Raw genomic sequence first — 19,398 nt, 5'->3', positions numbered from 1 at the left:
CTGTGCCAGTGAGCTCAGGACAGACAGCTGTTTTTGCGCAAGGGAAACGTTTTCAGGTATTAGATGATGTTTCCACTGGATATATGGGATCATCAGATCATCATATTTTGCTCTTTCACACCGAGGCTGTGTATGTGTGTGTTACGGTGTCAGTGTAAGTATGTGTGAGCGTGTGGGTGGTCGGAGTCCAGTGTGTGTATAGTGTCAGTGCGAAATAGCTAGCGGAAAAAGGGAAAATGCAGTTTGTGTATGTATGTCTACCAGCAGTGATTGACTGTTATCTAGACCTGAGTGCAGAGGCTGTTGCATGTGTACCAGTAAAGGCTAGCTGCAATTTAAACACTATCATTTAATGAACTATAAACTAAGTAAACTAAACTGTACTTAAATTAACTATATGCATTGAAACCTTTGGAGGAGAAAATATCAGAGCCAACATAATATTGTTCAGGTTGTCACATAAGTGTGCGGTCCATTTTCCTATTCTTCTCTTTCCCTCTGTCACACCATGTCTAACAGGCAGCAGCTGTGCCATCACATCCATATCATACCAGAATCCTTTGGGCCTGGCCATTATGGAGCCAAACATCCCTCGGCTGTTTGTGTGTGTTAATGCCGCACTAAATTAGCTCCATTCATTAAAATCACCCATCTATTTTTGTGACTACCTGGACCTACCATTTTGGTTTTGAAGTATTGAAACCAAACCATTTGATTTGAATGAAAAGTGTTCTAGTAAACAACATGAAAAGGTTTCTGTAATAGGCACTCATCATTTCAAATAGGCCACATGATTTATATATAAACACTTTAAATAAGTCAGGAGCCAGTCAGGTAGCCTAAGAAGGAACAAAAATGAATTATTTACGCTATATTATTTGCCTATTATTTTGAGGCTATAGCCGACACCTAAAGAAATAGTGAAGCATTTGCGAGTGCGACACACTAGGCTGGCTGGAACATTAAGCGCTCAGCATTTAAACAACATTTCATTGTATTAAATCATTATATTCTATAAATTGCGCACATAGGCTGTGACTTACTTATAATTAAATTCAAATGAAACAAAAAATGCCTTATTAGGCTCAGTGCCTTTGGCCAAACTTTCTAAAAGTGAATTCAGAGTCTGTGGCTTCAGGCTCATGCGATGGTGCCTGGAGAGCAGGCCAGCAGCAGAGAATACCCTCTCCGCGCATGCAGAGCCACTGGGGAAACTAAACACCCTTTGGGACGCTCTTGCCAGGCTGGGTAGGCAAGTTTTTTGTTTTTATATACAGTACCAGTCAAAAGTTTGAACACACCTACTCATTCAAGTGTTTAAAAAATTTATAATTTCTACATTGTAGAATAATAGTGAAGACATCAAAACTATGAAATAACACATATGGAATCATGTTGTAACCAAAAAAGTGTTAAACAAATCAATATATATATATATATAGATTTTAGATTCTTCAAAGTACCCACCCTTTGCCTTGATGACAGCTTTGCACCTTTGGAAAGGTCCCACAGTTGACAGTGCAGGTCAGAGCAAAAACCAAGCCATGAGGTTGAAGGAATTGTCCGCAGAGCTCCGAGACAGGATTGTGTCGAGGCATAATTATGGGGAAGGGTACCAAAACATATCTGCAGCATTGAAGGTCCCCAAGAACACAGTGGCCTCCATCATTCTTAAATGGTAGAAGTTTGGAACCACCAAGAGACTTCCTAGAGCTGGCCACCCGGCCAAACTGAGAAGGGCCTTGGTCAGGGAGGTGAACAAGAATGCAATGGTCACTCTGACAGAGCTCCAGAATTCCACTGTGGAGATGGGAGAAACTTACAGAAGGACAACCATCTCCGCAGAACTCCACCAATCAGGTCTTTATGGTAGAGTGGCCAGACGGAATCCACTCCTCAGTAAAAGGCACATGCCTTTTGGTTCTAGACTTGGCGCTCTGGTACCGCACGGCAAGCGGTACCGGAGCGCCATGTCTAGGACCAAAAGGCTCCTCAACAGCTTCTACGCCCAAGCCATAAGACTGCTGAACAATTCATAAAATTTACATTGACCCCCCCCTCCCTTTTGCACACTGCTGCTACTCACTGGTTGTTTGTTACCTATGCAAAGTCACTTCGCACCCACCTACATGTACAGGTTACCTCAACTAGCCTGTACCCCCACACACTGACTCAGTACCGGTGCCCCCTGTATATAGCCTTGATATTGTTATTCTTATTCTGTTACTTTTTATTATTATTATCTACTTGGTAAATATTTCATTCTTCTTGAACTGCACTGTTGGTTAAGGGCTTGTAAGCAAGCATTTCCCGGTAAAGTCTACACATGTTGTATTCGGTGCATTTGACAAAGTTTGATTTGATTTGACAGCCCGCTTGGAGTCTGTCAAAAGGCATCTAAAGGACTCTCAGACCATGAGAAACAAGATTCTCTGGTCTGATGAAACCCAGATGGAACTCTTTGGCCTGAATGCTAAGCATCACGTCTGGAAGAAAAACCTGGCACCATCCCTACGGTGAAGCATGGTGGTGGCAGCATTATGCTGTGGGGATCTTTTTCAGGGGCAGGGCCTGGGAGACTAGCTAGGATCGAGAGAAAGCTGAATGGAGCAAAGTACAGAGAGATCTTTGATGAAAACTTGCTCCAGAGCGCTCAGGACCTCAGACTGGGGGGGAAGGTTCACCTTCCAACAGGACAACGACCCTTAGCACACATCCAAGACTACGCAGGAGTGGCTTCGGGACAAGTTTCTGATTGTCCTTGAGTGGCCCAGCCAGAGCCCGGACTTGAACCCGATCGAACATCTCTGGAGAGACCTGAAAATAGCTGTGCAGCGATGCTCCCCATCTAACCTGACAGAGCTTGAGAGGATCTGTGCCAAGCTTGTAGCGTCATACCCAAGAAGAGTCGAGTGTGAAACCGCTGACAAAACGATTTAATCCATTTAAATTTGGGTATGTCATTTTAGGCAAAAATTTGAAAAAGGGTCAGATCCTTTTAAGAATAAGGCTGTAACATAACAAAATGTGGAAAAAGTCAAGGGGTCTGATTTCTTTCCGAATGCACTGTATGTGTGAATGTGTGTGTGTGTCCTCAAGTCTGCATGTGTGTGTGTATGTGTGTGTGAGTTGTTCTATGGGTCGGCTGGTACAGGCAGCCTAAGGTAATTAGCAACTCCCTTGGGCCAAAGATGGTGGTGTATTTCATTCTTCCACTCATTTCAGAAGCACAAAGGGACATGCATCGTAAAGGATAGTGATAGAGTGTGGTCAAGTGCAAACACAGCCGATTCTGCACCACACAACTACCTTGATGACTAGGGTCCGATTCTCCTGATAGAATCCTTCCTGTCTGTACCCCTCTTTGTATCCATCAATCTCCCCTCTCTAAATTCCAACTGTGTAATCATAAAAGGGAAAATACAAGAAGGGAAAAAAAGAGAGAAAGGGAGGGACAAAGACCCATATAGGGTGCTCTTAAATACTGTACTGTACATAGGTCTGTAGAAACAGGTCTGTTGTGGTATGTCTGTCAGTGAATGCCTAAAAAGAGACACCCTTCAAGACAATCTAAATAATCTCAGATCTACCATCAATCTCCCCTTTGAACCACAAGTGTCTGCAGATGGAACATACTGTACGTATGAGAGAGAGACATGCTGATAAACCGATACCCTTTTCACACTTATGTGACAACCTGAACAATATTATGCTGGCTCTGATATTTTCTCCTCCCATTGTTATTTCCAGCACTGAGTCCATTCTAGGATCTATTGTGGGTGCTTAACCAAGCCAACCTAGTACATTTCGGCTTGGCTCAGCTAAGCTCAGTAGTGTGAAAAGGGTAATCAAGTCAGAAAGAGTCTATTCAAGAGACAGAGAGACTTACCTTCCCCTCCTCCTCTCTGTATGAGTAGCGTGGCCTCTGCTCCGACAGGACACTCTTTGAGCAGCTCCACCACACGGCCGTGTCCCGCCCCCGCCACACCCTGCTGGTTCACCTCCAGGATCAGGTCTCCTTCATTCAGACCCACTCCGTCCTGCACAACCGGCTCCAACACCTGTACAACACGGAACATAGTCAGGTATGAGGATGGAAAAGTAGGGGTGACGACAGACAGAGGGATGGATGGACAAACGGACACAGACAGAGCAGTAGAATGCACAATGCAAAATGTACAACATACAGAGAAGGTTAACACAAGAATAACACCCCACCTGTTTGACCCGCTGCCCCGTGGGGCTGTCGGCGATGGTGAACCCGAACCCCTCCGCCCTCTTCACCATAGTCACAGTCAGCAGCTCCGCCCCCTGGATCACGCCCCCGGCTATCCCCGTCGCCCCTGACGACACTATGGAGACATTGTCGTCGCGCGGCGTCACGGCCGGAGCAGACCCGGGGTCGGTGGGCGGCAATGAGGACCCATCCAGGTGGGTGTCCCCAGGGTGGGGTTCCCCTGGCTGGGCTAGAGCCTGTGAAGGGAGCTGAGAGCTCAGGGAGAGGTACTCCAGGTAATGGTTGTAGCTGCTACGCCCGTTCACCACCATGGGGTGGTGTTCCATGCCAACGGGGGTCAGGGAGTTTCCGGCGGACGCCCCGCTGGGGTTCTCGGGGTCAAAAGGCAGGGGGTAGCCCCGGCAGAGGACCAGGGTGACGCTTTGTCCAATGAGAACAGATTGGAAGAGTTTGACCACATCGGCGTGAGTGGTGCCCAGGCAGCAGATGTCATTGATGTAGACGATGACATCACCTAAAGGGGGAGGAGGCAGAGTTCTTGTTCATTAGGCATCAAACGGAAGAAGATGGTCTGAAACGGGTATAAAAACATAATGTACTGAACAAACGCATTCAAATGTGTCTCAGCTGTCATCGGAATCTCTAGCGAACTATAGAGAGTGTGTATAATTAGTGAACACAGAAGAAGTCCGACGTCCCTAGAGCAGGGGTAGGCAACTAGATTCAGCTGGGGGCCAATTTTTGTCAGAGCAGATGGTAATTTGTACACTGCAAATGTTACGTATTTATTTCGGATCCCCATTAGCTGCTGCCAAGGCACATTAAGGCACTTACAAAGTATACCCAAAAATAGATGGTATTTACCTTGATAACAGTGAGACATGATCACGTCTCTCTTTTTATTTTTAGGAGCAGATTTTCTTTGCTGAATTGGTGATTGTACAGTACATTTTTACCAAACACTAAAATCCGCCAAAAACATAAATATTTTGGGGGCCAAAGAAATACACTCGTGGGCTGGTTTCACCTTTTGCCGACCCCTGCCCTAGAGTGTCACAGAGGCCCATGATATCAGTATGGCAGCAGAGTGAAGGCTTGAAGGCAAAGCTCTACATGGGTGTGTGTGGGGGGGGGGGGGGGGGTGCGTGAGTAAAGTATGATATAAATGAAATCTGTGAATTGATTGTAATGTTTTAAGATTGATAAACTGCCGTATTTTTCTGGACACAGGAGAGTAGCTGCTGCTTTGGCAGCAGGGGTTCCATAATATATACAAATAGAAAATTATCGACTATAATTGAAAGTCACCCGAAAATACTCTTGAGTAAAGTCAAAAGTATTGATTTAAATATAATTAAGTATCAAAAGTAAATGTAATTGCTTAAATATACTTTAGTATCAAATATTAAAGGATTCATAATTTCGAATTAATCAAACCAGATTAATCAAACCAGATGGCACATTTTCTATATTTTTTTACTTACGAATAGCCAGGGGCACACTCCAACATCATTAACAAACGAACCATGTGTGTTTAGTGAGTCCACCAGATCAGAGGCAGTAGGCATGACCAGGGATAAGTGCTGAATTTGACAATTTTCTGTCCTGCTAAGTTCAAAATGTAACGAGTATTTGGGTGTCAGGGAAAATGTATGTAGTAAATATTACATTACTTTCAATAGGAACGTAGTGTAAAGTAAAAGTTGTCAAAATATAAGTAAAGTACAGATACCCCCAAAAACTAGTTAAGGAGTACTTTAAATTATTTTACTTGACTACTTTACACCACTGTGTGTGTGTGTGTGTGTGTGGTGGTGTGTGTGTGTGTGTGTGTTGTGTGTGTGTGTGTGTGTGGTGTGGTGTGTGTGTTGTGTGTGTGTAGCAGAGGTTCAGTGTGTCTCAGTGGACATGTCAGCCATCTGGAGCGTATTGGCACCAAGAGACAACCATCCACATTGCCACTGGTACTGCTATGCCAACCTGGTGATGGTTAACAAACACACAACGCGTGCAGACACACATAGACAAGTACCCATACTCCCCTCCACACAGCAACACCACAGCTCAAATAGGCCAGCAAATATCAGTCAGGGATGTTGTGTGGTGTGTGTGTGTGGTGTGTGTGTGTGTTGTGTGGTGTGTGTGTGTGTGTGTTGTGTGTGTGTGTGTGTGTGTTGTGTGTGTGTGTGTGTGTGTGTGTGTGTGTGTGTGTGTGTGTGTGTGTGGTGTGTGTGTTGTGTGTGTGTGTGTGTGTGTGTGTGTGTGTGTTGTGTGTGTGTGTGTGTTGTGTGTGTGTGGTGTGGTGATGTGGTTTGGCAATGTCAAAGAGAGAGGGAGACAGCAAGCAGAAGAGAGTGAAATCAGGACAGTGAGTGAGCAAGAGGGAGATAGAGGGCTCTATTTTAATGGTAAATGTTAGTGCTGGTCCAGGGTTGTGTCAGAAATATTTGAGCTATTTTCACTGTGGGAATTATGAGCGCCATAGCTAGCGATGGCACGAAAGTACTGGGTTTTGATGGATAAATAAATTGTAGACGTGATGAGGGCTTGGCCACTCATTGGCCAATCAACGCATTTCATGGCTTTAAACTGTATGCCGTTGTCTCAAGTTCTGTAGGTTATTGACAGTCTTTGGGTTGTCATCGACTCCAATTCAGCTGGGGGCATGGAATATTCTCTTCCTAGTCCATAGTGGATTGATACAGTTTATCAAATAGCATAGGCTACAGTAACAAGTAAAAAAAAAAAAAACTCCAGTGTTTGCTCAATATGTTTGGAGTGGTGACAGTCAACATTGTTGTAATTGGCTTCAAATATAATCCTTTACACATCGCACTTCTCCTCAAATAAAAAACACTAGGCTCCCATAAATGGTATTGTATGTGTGAGGTATGTTTTCAATAGGCAAGATATAGCCTAGGCTGACCGTAGATATGTTATTATATACCTGAATAATTTGAATGTTGGAGGAGCACGTCTTTGGACGTCTATGTTTGGAGGAGCACGTCTTTGGTAAAGGCCACACACCCACCCACCCACACAGAGGAATGTGGCTTCATAGATTTCATGATTTTGTAACAAATAAATTGTGTGTGTGTGGTTAGTTCCTGAAACACAGTACCTGTGTCCATCTTCTGGTTCTGTGCAGCGGGGCCCTCGGGTATGACACTCTTGACCTGCAGGAACTCATCCGGTTCGTCCCCTCCAATGATGGTGAAGCCAAAGCCCATGTTACTCTTCTGGAGAGCCGTGGACAGAAAGGAGCCCTTCAGCTGGGTGGGGTCCCTCGTGAATGGGGGCTTCTCTGGAGAATTGTGGGGTGGGGGGTGGGGTTAGAGTAGGCCAGTAATACAGTAGAATAATCACTCCTAAAATATATATATGCAGTTGAAGTCGGAAGTTTACATACACTTAGGTTGGAGTCATTAAAACTAGTTTTTCAACCACTCCACAATTTTCTTGCGTCACTTGGGAGGCACCCCAAAATGTTGGGGGGATTTAATAAAAAAACGAACAATTAAAACTATTGTGCTTCTCCTTTGAAGTAGTGACGTGTGACATATGCCTATTATTCTTGAAACGGGTCACAGTATATAGTATATTTATTATGAAAAAAATACTAATATTTTCTACTATTTGGACTTATGCGACCCCAAAGAAAGCTTAGGTGGCCCGCACAAGGATTTCAATAGCAGACAAATCCCTGTGAGATGAATGACAGAAGACCATACTACAGTTGAAGTCAGAAGTTTACATACACTTAGGTTGGAGTCATTAACACTCGTTTTCAACCACTCCACAAATTTCTTGTTAACAAACTATAGTTTTGGCAAGTCGTTTAGGATATCTACTTTGTGCATGGCACAAGTACATTTTTCCAACAATTGTTTACAGACAGATTATTTCACTTATATTTCACTGCATCACAATTCCAGTAAGTCAGAAGTTTACATACACTAAATTGACTGTGCCTTTAAACAGCTTGGAAAATTCCATAAAATGGTGTCATGGCTTCAGAAGCTTCCGATAGGCTAATTGGCAACATGTGAGTCAATTGGATGTGTACCTGTGGATGTATTTCAAGGCCTACCTTCAAACTCAGTGCCTCTTTGCTTGTCTTCATGGGAAAATCAAAACAAATCAGCCAAGACCTCGGAAAAAAACGTGTAGACCTCCACAAGTCTGGTTCATCCTTGGGAGCAATTACCAAACGCCTGAAGGTACCACATTCATCTGTACAAACAATAGTACGCAAGTGTAAACACCATGGGCCAACGCAGCCGTCATACTGCTCAGGAAGGAGACGCGTTCTGTCTCCTAGAAATGAGCGTACTTTGGTGCGAAAAGTGCAAATCAATCCCAGAACAACAGCAAAGGACCTTGTGAAGATGCTGGAGGTAACAGGTACAAAAGTATCTATATCCACAGTAAAACGAGTCCTATATCGACATAACCTGAAAGGTCGCTCAGCAAGGAAGAAGCCACTGCTCCAAAACCGCCATAAAAAAGCCAGACAACGGTTTGCAACTGCACATGCGGACAAAGATTGTACTTTTTGGAGAAATGTCTCTCGTCTGATTAACCAAAAAATAGAACTGTTTGGCCATAGTGACCATCGTTATGTTTGGAGGAAAAGGGGGAGGCTTGCAAGCTGAAGAACACCCTCCCAACCGTGAAGCATGGGTGGCAGCATCATGTTGTGGGGTGGCTTTCTGCAGGAGGACTGGTGCACAAAAAAGATGGCATCATGAGGCTGGAAAATTATGGGATATATTGAAGCAACATCTCAAGACATCAGTCAGGAAGTTAAAGCTTGGTCGTAAATGGGTCTTCCAAATGGACAAGGACCCCAAGCATACTTCCAAAGTTGTGGCAAAATGGCTAAGGACAACAAAGTCAAGGTATTGGAGAGGTCATCTCAAAGCCCTGACCTCAATCCCATAGAAAATGTGTTGGCAGAACTGAAAAAGCATGCGCGAGCAAGGAGGCCTACAAACCTGACTCAGTTACACCAGCTCAGTCAGGAGGAATGGGACAAAAAGTCACCCAACTTATGTGGGAACCTTGTTGAAGGCTACCCGAAACGTTTGACCCAAGTTAAACAATTGAATGGCAATGCTACCAAATGCTAATTGAGTGTATGTAAACTTCTGACCCACTGGGAATGTGATGAGAGAAATAAAAGCTGAAATAAATCATTCTCTCTACTATTATTCTGACATTTCACATTCTTAAAAAAAGTTGTGATCCTAACTGACCTAAGACAGGGAATTTTTACTGGGGTTAAATGTCAGAGATTGTGAAATACTGAGTTTAAAGTATTTGGCTAAGGGATATGTAAACTTCCAACTTCAACTACATATATATATATACTGCTCAAAAAAATAAAGGTAACACTTAAACAACACAATGTAACTCCAAGTCAATCACACTTCTGTGAAATCAAACTGTCCACTTAGCAAGCAACACTGATTGACAATAAATTCACATGCTGTTGTGCAAATGGGAATAGACAAAAGGTGGAAATTATAGGCAATTAGCAAGACACCCCCAATAAAGGAGTGGTTCTGCAGGTGGTGACCACAGACCACTTCTCAGTTCCTATGCTTCCTGGCTGATGTATTGGTCACTTTTGAATGCTGGCGGTGCTTTCACTCTAGTGGTAGCATGAGACGGAGTCTACAACCCACACAAGTGGCTCAGGTAGGCAGCTCATCCAGGAGGGCACATCAATGCGAGCTGTGGCAAGAAGGTTTGCTGTGTCTGTCAGCGTAGTGTTCAGAGCATGGAGGCGCTAACAGGAGACAGTACATCAGGAGACGTGGAGGAGCCGTAGGAGGGAACAACCCAGCAGCAGGACCGCTACCTCCGCCTTTGTGCAAGGAGGAGCAGGTGGAGCACTGCCAGAGCCCTGCAAAATGACCTCCAGCAGGCCACCAATGTGCATGTGTCTGCTCAAACGGTCAGAAACAGACTCCATGAGGTGGTATGAGGGCCCGACGTCACAGGTGGGGGTTGTGCTTACAGCCCAACACCGTGTAGGATGTTTGGCATTTGCCAGAGAACACCAAGATTGGCAAATTCGCCACTGGCGCCCTGTGCTCTTCACAGATGAAAGCAGTTCACACTGAGCACATGTGACAGACGTGACAGAGTCTGGAGACGCAGTGGAGAACGTTCTGCTGCCTGCAACATCCTCCAGCATGACCGGTTTGGCGGTGGGTCAGTCATGGTGTGGGGTGGCATTTCTTTGGGGGCCGCACAGCCCTCCATGTGCTCGCCAGAGGTAGCCTGACTGCCATTAGGTACCGAGATGAGATCCTCAGACCCCTTGTGAGACCATATGCTGGTGCGGTTGGCCCTGGGTTCCTCCTAATGCAAGACAATGCTAGACCTCATGTGGCTGGAGTGTGTCAGCAGTTCCGCAAGAGGAAGGCATTGATGCTATGGACTGGCCCGCCCGTTCCCCAGAACTGAATCCAATTGAGCACATCTGGGACATCATGTCTCGCTCCATCCACCAACGCCACGTTGCACCACAGACTGTCCAGGAGTTGGCGGATGCTTTAGTCCAGGTCTGGGAGGAGATCCCTCAGGAGACCATCCGCCACCTCATCAGGAGCATGCCCAGGCGTTGTAGGGAGGTCATACAGGCACGTGGAGGCCACACACACTACTGAGACTCATTTGACTTGTTTTAGACCATTACATCAAAGTTGGATCAGCCTGTAGTGTGGTTTTCCACTTTAATTTTGAGTGTGACTCCAAATCCAGACCTCCATGGGTTGATAAATTTGATTTCCATTGATCATTTTTGTGTGATTTTGTTGTCAGCACATTCAACTATGTAAAGAAAAAAGTATTTAATAAGAATATTTCATTCATTCAGATCTAGGATGTGTTATTTTAGTTTTCCCTTTATTTTTTTGAGCAGTGTATATATTTACTTCTTTTTTTTGTTGCGGTGAGGGAAGAGAGATATATCAGAAATGGTTTGGCTGGACCAGGAAGTAAAGCCCAGTCTCCGGCGCAGGGATCATATGTGGACTAGAGTTTGCAGTGTTACCCGCTCAGCCAAACTCAGGCACAATAATATTCCCTCTTATAGTGATACATCCGTGCAGGACAACTTTATCACTATAAGCGGCTGATTGCTAATACAGCATTCAATATAAGCGGCGTGCACTGTACTGTCTGTATCTAATATTATATGCCATTTAGCAGATTATTTTATCCAAAGCGACTTACTGTATGTGAGTATACATATTTTATAGTATTTGTATGTGATTCCTGTGGAAATTTAACCCACATTCTTAGTATTGCCAGGGCTGGCACCAGAATGAACAGGCATTTGATTTGGCCAGTTATTTTTACGGGACCTTCTGGGTGTTATAATAAAGACAATAGGCAGCTCGTGAGATTCAAGTTTGGGGAAGCTTACAATTTTTCCTACCATTTCTACCTATCTGCATGGCAGTTCTGATTATTTTTGTATTCGCATTTTCGTGAAACAGTTTAATTTCAATAATAACGTTTTTGTTTCTCAAAATTATTGTCACCTGGTTAATCATAAAAATATGAATTAAAATGATAAAAATCTCAAATTAAAATTCAACTAATGCCTTTGACATATGGACACATTGAGGGAGATCTTTAGTGGAAACCTATCAAATATAATCCAATTAGAATCAGGAATTCCCCAGGTTAGCTGTTTAGGCCCCTTGCTTTTTTTCAATTTTTACTAACGACATGCCACCTACTTTGAGTAAAGCTAGAGTTTCTATGTATGCGCATGACTCACCAGTATACACGTCAGCTACTACAGCGACTGAAATGACTGCAGCACTTAACAAAGAGCTGCAGTTAGTTTCAGAGTGGGTGGCAAAGAATAAGTTAGCCCTAAATATTTCTAAAACTAAAAGCATTGTATTTGGAACAAAACAAGAAAGGCGTGCTCTCGGTCGTGCACATGAAAAACCTCTGGGACACTGCAGGGTCCACTCATTCAGACTGGTCTTACTCCCTCGTTTTTTAGAATACAAGCTTGGAACAACTTCTAAAGACTGTTGACATCTAGTGGAAGCCATAGGAAGTGCAATTTGAAACCTAAGTCAATGGATACTGTAATGGAATTCAATAGATTGTTTATTTATTTTTTATATACCACGTCCTGGATGGATTTTTCTCAGGTTTTCGCCTGCCATATCAGTTCTGTTATACTCACAGACATTATTTTAACAGTTTTGGAAACTGTACAGTGTTTTCTATACAAATCTACCAATTACATGCATATCCTAGCTTCTGGGCCTGAGTAGCAGGCAGTTTACTTTGGGCACGCTTTTCATCTGGAGGTGAAAATAGTGCACCGTACCCTAATGAAGTTTAATAAAAACAGATTATGGAACAGCGAGGACTGTAAAGCAACATTCTGCAAACAATGTTTCCACTCCGAGAATGAGAACAATAAATGACTGTAATTCATGCATTAACAGAAATTAATGAAACCAAAGGACTGGAATTAATGGTACATTTACTAGGCCTACTGGTTACATACAATTCACACAATGGAATAATGAACGTGTAAGAATTAGCAGAGACATCGGAGCACATTCTGGAGAGCGGAGTGCATGCATTCGGGAGAGAAACACCCATGTCTTAGCCACACACCCCTCCCCTTCTTCTTGTCTCAATATTTTAAATTATACTCAAGACACATTGTCTACACACATTTTCAATGCTTTTCACTGACAGCCGAAACTCAATAATCAGCTAGGCCTATTGCCACACGTGCTGCCCAAATTGCTTGCTTCCCAAATAAGCATAGACCTATGCACTTGTGAATCCACAACAACAACAAAAAAAGTATGATCCTGTATGGTTAAGTCAAGCTCTCTGGTAAAGTATTTTGAATAATTTTTTGGACAGTAATTATTATTTTGGTAAAATATCAATGGGACGCTCATGTCTCCGCCCTAACAATGTGAGTCAATGTCCCAAAGGCAGGAATGAAGGCGACAAGCTTAGGTCTGCATATTATGCCCGTAGAAGCGCAGTGGGCTTATTCAGGACAGACTTTGGCAAGAGTGAGCCCTCTCGCTCTGCTCTGTCTTACTACATGTAGCCCGTGTATCTGATGCTGTCTGGCCCGAAAAAACATGACATGACACATTCCTTCTGCCCAAACAGGGTCAGATACATAGTCTACACATACGGAGACAGAGGGGCACTGTTTCGCTCGCACGGATGCTTTATCTGAGATTGATGTGTCTTTCAGTCGGCGCGCGTCTCAGTCAAATAAATTATAAATATTTATATATTTTATTTAGACAAGCATGGAGGTGCAGTAAGGCAGGCCAGGCCCCTCCAAACCCATAATGCCAACCCTGAGCATATTATACTTCTGTTGATTGTAAGAAGAGTTAAAATGGTAAATGGTATTTTTGTATGTGGTGACCAGGGCTGATATTGTATGTACAGTATATATCTTTATCTTCGAATAAAGCAGAAAGTCCCTGGCTATATAGTAGAGTGGTAGTACTGTGGAGTATAGGGGGTATTGTTGTACCTCTGTATATAGTAGGTAAAGGCAGAGCTGACAGTCCCTGGTTCTGCATCTGCTGCTGCTCCAGTCGTCTCTTGGCCTCCAGGACGGGGTTCTCAAACTGGGTCCTTCTGTTGATGTGGCTGCAAGGAACAGGACTATGACAGTGAAATCCAGCAGCATCAGTGTGTTTTGTGTTCCCTTCTTCACAGCAGACAGATACACATTGACTAAAACAATGGTTATGCTCCAGGCTGATTACATTGCACTGTTGCATGGGCATAATGGTGTGGTTAGTGTATATGTTTATATGTTCAATACCTAGCCATGCGTTGTGAGATTTGGCAGGCGTCTGCAATGTAGTCGTTGATACTTGGGTGAGAACACACATCTAATTTGAAATTGGTGAATGTAGCTCAAATAGAAATCAGTGCATGATTAAGGTGAAAGTGTTATGTCAGGATTTTGTCCTAAATCTGTGGCTAACAAAGATGTGGACAGTGAAAAATCTGTATTTCGAATGGTACTGTATGCAAACACATTACCTAGCAACCAACCAGCTTGCGCCAATCCCATTTAATTACAGTAAAATACTGTAAAATACAAAACCAGTCTTCCCTCAATGTATTTCCTTCATTACGATTATAGTAACGTTGACTTTTTTACACTAGAATACAGTAACTTTTACAGTATTGTGTGTCATTGCTAGGATATTACAGTAACTTAGACAGCTAGTGGCAAATAACGTCCTGTGAATATTACAGTAACCCCTTTACGGTGTACCAATGAAGACAGAAATTACTTTTCTTAGAACAGCATTTGTTGAATGTTCTTTGAATGTCTGTTGCATGTTATAATGCTAATGTTAGACCAAAACCTGATTAGAACTTAATGAGAATGTTAGCTAATGTCCTGGGAATGTTTTTTTGTTTTGCGGGGAGGACTTACTCTACGTAGTAACTGCCATAGATAGGGTCATCGATCTTCTCCCAGCCATACGGCAGTTCTGGACAGAGGGAAGGAAGAGAACGATTTGGCAGGAATATGATCACATTCAAGAAGGACCCTTTTCCAGGTGCTGGACTAAGCGACTAGTTCAATGAAAACAAAACGAATCTGTATACTGCTAAAGTGATCTTTTACTAGACTGACAAACATAACTGGGTCTTCGTCAGGACAAAGAGTAACATCACAACAAAGACATTGATACATACCAGGGTTGCAGGAGAACACAAAGGTGTCGGATCTAAATAAAATCCCCTTAGAGTCAATTGACCCACCTGTGTGAATGCTGAATAGCCACTTTAAACAATGCCACTTTATATAATGTTTACATACCCTACATCACTCATCTCATATGTATATACTGTACTCTATACCATCTACTGCATCTTGCCTATGCCGTTCGGCCATCGCTCATCCATATATTTTTATGTACATTCTTATTCATTCCTTTACATTTGTGTGTATAAGGTAGTTGTGAAATTGTTAGATTACTTGTTAGATATTACTGCATGGTCGGAACTAAAAGCACAAGCATTTCGCTACACTCGCATTAACATCTGCTAATCATGTGTATGTGACAAATAACATTTGATTTGATTTGAAAATCTCCCTGTGTGTTAATGCTAGCGAATTACCGTTTCTTGTAGTGGCTACATATCAATCCACCTTCTTCCATCGACATAAAGTTTGCACTTATTCCATTATTCCATGGGACATAACAGGCTGTGAAAACAGCCTTTTTCAACACACGAGTGGATCCGGGACAAGAAAATCGTCATGAAATCGTCTGTAAAACCCAAACCGTATGAGCTACAAACTAATAAGTCACCACCATCGATAGATGATAATCTTACATCGATATTGCGATCTAAGGGCTTAGACTAGGGTGACCAGACGTCCCCGTTTTCCGGGGACAGTCCCCGGCTGGAGCTGTCCCCGGAAATGTCCCAGTTTTTAACTGTACAGACTTCAAAGTGAAATATTTTACTTGGCAAGAAAGACCAGGCAGCAGAGCCTACCGGTTGATGTCTCAATCGCGTTGTGCTTGTTTAGGCCAACAGAGGGGGCTGCTCGCTACAGCAGCTTCATTCACTCTTCTTCTTCTACTGACTACTTGCTCGCGATAGTTTTGGAGAAAACTGCTCTGTGGAAAACTCGGCCAGAAGCTAGCAAGTATCAAGTGAATCCACAACATCACCACAAACGTCTTTTCAAGCCAGGTAAGTTACAATGTTGTTATGTGATGTTATAATGTCACAATTTATTATATAGATAGTTGATCTGCTCTATAAGGTTTTAAATAGGTTATGCTAGCTAACGTTAGCTATGTAGACTAAGTTAGACTATGACTAAGTTAGCTAGTTACTGTTATGGTAGCTAGAGTAAAAAACATTCACATGTACACATGCAGTGGACGGGCTATTTTGAAAATATGATTATATTAAATGGTTGCAGAATTAATTCGGATAATATTTTTGTAGATTACAATTTTAATGGTTTGGCGGTATAATAAGTAGTGTGAAAATATATTTAGAAATGTTCATGGATAACATTAGCAGTGGAGAGAAAGGAGAGGAGGAAGACTGGATCGGAAGAAGAGTGAAGGAGACAGAGGAGGAAAGGTAAAGATATGGTTACAGAGCCTGCCAATTTATTATTCCAAACAATGTTAGTGAGATAAAATTCAAAAATGAGGCAAGCAATGGGAATCTGTTAACCAAAGTATTTTATCTAATAGTATGCTATTTATTAATACAGATTGGAGAGGAAGGAGAAGGAAAAAGTAAGGGAGTAAAAAGAGTGAAGCGAAGAGAGTGTAGAAGAGTGAGGTGGAAAGGTGAAGAGAAGGAAAGGAAGACGAGTGAAGAAAAGAGGAGAAAGAAAGGAGGAGAAGAAAAAGTTAAGAGAGTAAGAAGAGTGACACAAGGAGAGTGAAGAAGAACAGACAGAGGAGATACAATGACTCTTTCCAAGAAACGGAAATGCACTTTTTATGAAAAACATGATGAGAAAATTGTCATGCTTATTGTGAAGACAAACTTCAACCTCCCCTGCTAGGAGTTCATGGAGAAGCTGGCCAAAGACAGAGAAATCCTGAAGAATATACATTCTTCTGAGAAATATACAGATTAGGTTGGTATATGTATATTATGTAGTTACCAATCTCATCAGCATCTTATTTATTTATTATGTTAAGTAATTCACATATACTATTGTCTGTTTTTTAAATTTTGCTCATGTTCTCTTCTGCTCTTATTGTACCAGGACCACTGAATGGCTGTTCAGATCAGACAGTTCTGTCTCGTCTGTAGTGTTTCTGTATTATAGCTGTTTTCTCTATCACAGTGTGCCTGTTAGACTAAATACATGAAACCAGAATGGTCCCCCTTTTTTATTTCATAGATGATAACATTGGATATGTTAATTATTTATTGACCGCCGAACTGGAAATGTCCCCGGTTTTCATTTCAGAAATCTGGTCACCTTAGCTTAGACCTACAGGGTTAATTTGACCTATTTTGTTGCAGGAGGAAAATCATCCTGCAACAGGACGATTTAAATGAATATTGAATATATAGAATCTCGTAGGCTATACAATGCAGTACAATACCTAGGGCTATGTCAACTGACTTTATTCCATCAAGTACCATTAAGTATTCTCACAGCTTGCTAGAGCATTGTGAACTGCCGTAGTGCAGTGGTCTGAGCCGCACGGTTCGGCTCTGAGCATCACGATTTGCACAATCATTTTCACACTTTGCATGAATGGAAACAAATGTTGGTGTAGCCTACTGTTGTTATTTTATTTGTTTCCTATTTATGTTATCCATTAAATACAACTGTCTTTGAAATAAACGGAGAGGCTGCGGATCCAAATCTTTAGTTCGCTGGATCTTAAGTCTGCACATGTAGGGGTCATGTTCTGCGCATTTGTATACAGAGAACAGACTACTCGGGTGAATGGTGCTTGTTTAATACAGTTAGATCAAAGCTGAATCCATGTCTGCGAGATCACATAATGATCACAGTATTCTACATAACCAAATATGTAACTAACAAACTTGTATTCCATCCATAAATATGAATAAAATTGTTAAGTTACGAGCCTAGTTGGTTTAGATATGGAAAAAGTCAGGAACCTTCCCACTAGCCATGATTGCCTGAGATAAAGTATGAGCTGGACATTCCGGGAGATGAGTTTGGATTGGTCTGCCATGGAGCAGGCTTCGGTCTATAACGTGGGCTGTTCAGTATGTGTTGACAGTCCTTTCTACCGCGCCATTTTTGAAAGATATAATGTTAGCCATCGAGAACTACAAAAGTTTTGCTACTTTTCTCAACAACATTGATGCCCTGAATATAGCAGGCACTATTGACAGATCAGTAGGAAAAAGTGATGGGCTACTTTCTGTACAAGCCAAGGCCAGGGTGAACCGGAGTGACTTGACACAAAGCTGGCCAAACAAGACGTAGCTCCAAACAAAATGGAGTTAAATGGTTCCAGTTTGCCATGAAGCTTTCATCCATGTATACGGGTAAGAGTCTAGCTACATTTTCAAGATACAATATACGTTTCTAATTTTGTCGGAAATACGATTTTATTGCAAGTTAAACATACTGTTAGCAAGCAAACATTAGCTTGCTGGCTCGGTAGCTAACATTGAGTGCATGATCTGTGTAGTAATATTATTAGAATCAGAAATCTATTTGCATTGCTAATTTTAGCCAAATGTTAGCTAGTTAACATTTAACCTAGTTTGTTAGCTTTAGCTAACTGCAGATTCATACTACAGCTATGACTATGTTTGTAATGGTAGTAGTATGATTTGGGGTTACGCCGGTTAATTGTTTAGCTAGCTACCGACAGTTGAAGTCGGAAGTTTCCATACACTTAGGTTGGAGTCATTAAAACTTGTTTTTCAACCACTCCACAAATTTCTTACAAACAAACTATAGTTTGGCAAGTCGGTTAGGACATCTACTTTGTGCATGACACAAGTAATTTTTCCAACAATTGTTTACAGTCAGATTATTTCACTTATAATTCACTGTATCACAATTCCAGTGGGTCAGAAGTTGACATACACTGAGTTGACTGTGCCTTTAAACAGTTTGAAAAATTCCAGAAAATGATGATGAACAATTTCCAAACACCTGAAGGTTCATCTCCACAAACAATAGTACGCAAGTATAAACACCATGGACCAACGCAGCCGTCATACCGCTCAGGAAGGAGACGCGTTCTGTCTCCTAGAGATGAACGTACCTTGGTGCGAAAAGTGCAAATCAATCCCAGAACAACAGCAAAGGACCTTGCGAAGATACTGGAGGAAACAGGTACAAAAGTATCTATATCCACAGTAAAACGAGTCCTATATCGACATAACCTGAAAAGCGGCTCAGCAAGGAAGAAGCCACTGCTCCAAAACCGCAATAAAAAAAGCCCGACTACGGTTTGCAACTGCACATGGGGACAAAGATTGTACTTTTTGGAGAAATGTCCTCTGGTCTGATGGAATAAAAATAGAACTGTTTGGCCATAATGACCATCGTTGTGTTTGGAGGAAATAGGGGGATGCTTGCAAGCCGAAGAACACCATTCCAACCGTGAAGC

The 19,398-nt window shown here is 42.4% G+C and overlaps 1 protein-coding gene and 1 long non-coding RNA gene across 9 annotated transcripts in view; one reads left to right on the top strand and one right to left on the bottom strand.

Moving 5' to 3' along the window:
• The window catches only part of LOC111952472 (membrane-associated guanylate kinase, WW and PDZ domain-containing protein 2), a 289,912-nt gene that overhangs the window by 50,782 nt on the left and 219,732 nt on the right, over positions 1–19,398 (bottom strand). For 5 of the 7 annotated variants that reach the window (XM_023971164.2, XM_023971166.2, XM_023971160.3 and 2 more), the window contains exons 7-11: positions 14,727–14,784; positions 13,803–13,936; positions 7,359–7,541; positions 4,219–4,751; positions 3,890–4,061 (exon numbers count right to left, since the gene is read on the bottom strand). In XM_023971164.2, coding sequence (XP_023826932.1) covers positions 3,890–4,061; positions 4,219–4,751; positions 7,359–7,541; positions 13,803–13,936; positions 14,727–14,784 — 1,080 coding nt within the window. The remainder of the gene's footprint in view (positions 1–3,889; positions 4,062–4,218; positions 4,752–7,358; positions 7,542–13,802; positions 13,937–14,726; positions 14,785–19,398) is intronic. The other 2 variants (XM_023971168.2, XM_023971162.2) reach the window with 1 other exon arrangement.
• LOC139023072 (uncharacterized) lies at positions 15,916–17,487 on the top strand. 2 transcript variants are annotated; one of them, XR_011474226.1, is made up of 4 exons: positions 15,916–16,003; positions 16,318–16,405; positions 16,542–16,916; positions 17,049–17,486. It is a non-coding gene; the product is annotated as an uncharacterized lncRNA (long non-coding RNA). The 2 variants fall into 2 exon arrangements; XR_011474225.1 differs by having other exon boundaries at positions 16,542–17,487.

Source organism: Salvelinus sp. IW2-2015, linkage group LG26 (genome assembly GCF_002910315.2).
Source record: "Salvelinus sp. IW2-2015 linkage group LG26, ASM291031v2, whole genome shotgun sequence".
NCBI lineage: Eukaryota > Metazoa > Chordata > Actinopteri > Salmoniformes > Salmonidae > Salvelinus > Salvelinus sp. IW2-2015.
This window is presented reverse-complemented; position numbering and strand designations above follow the sequence as displayed.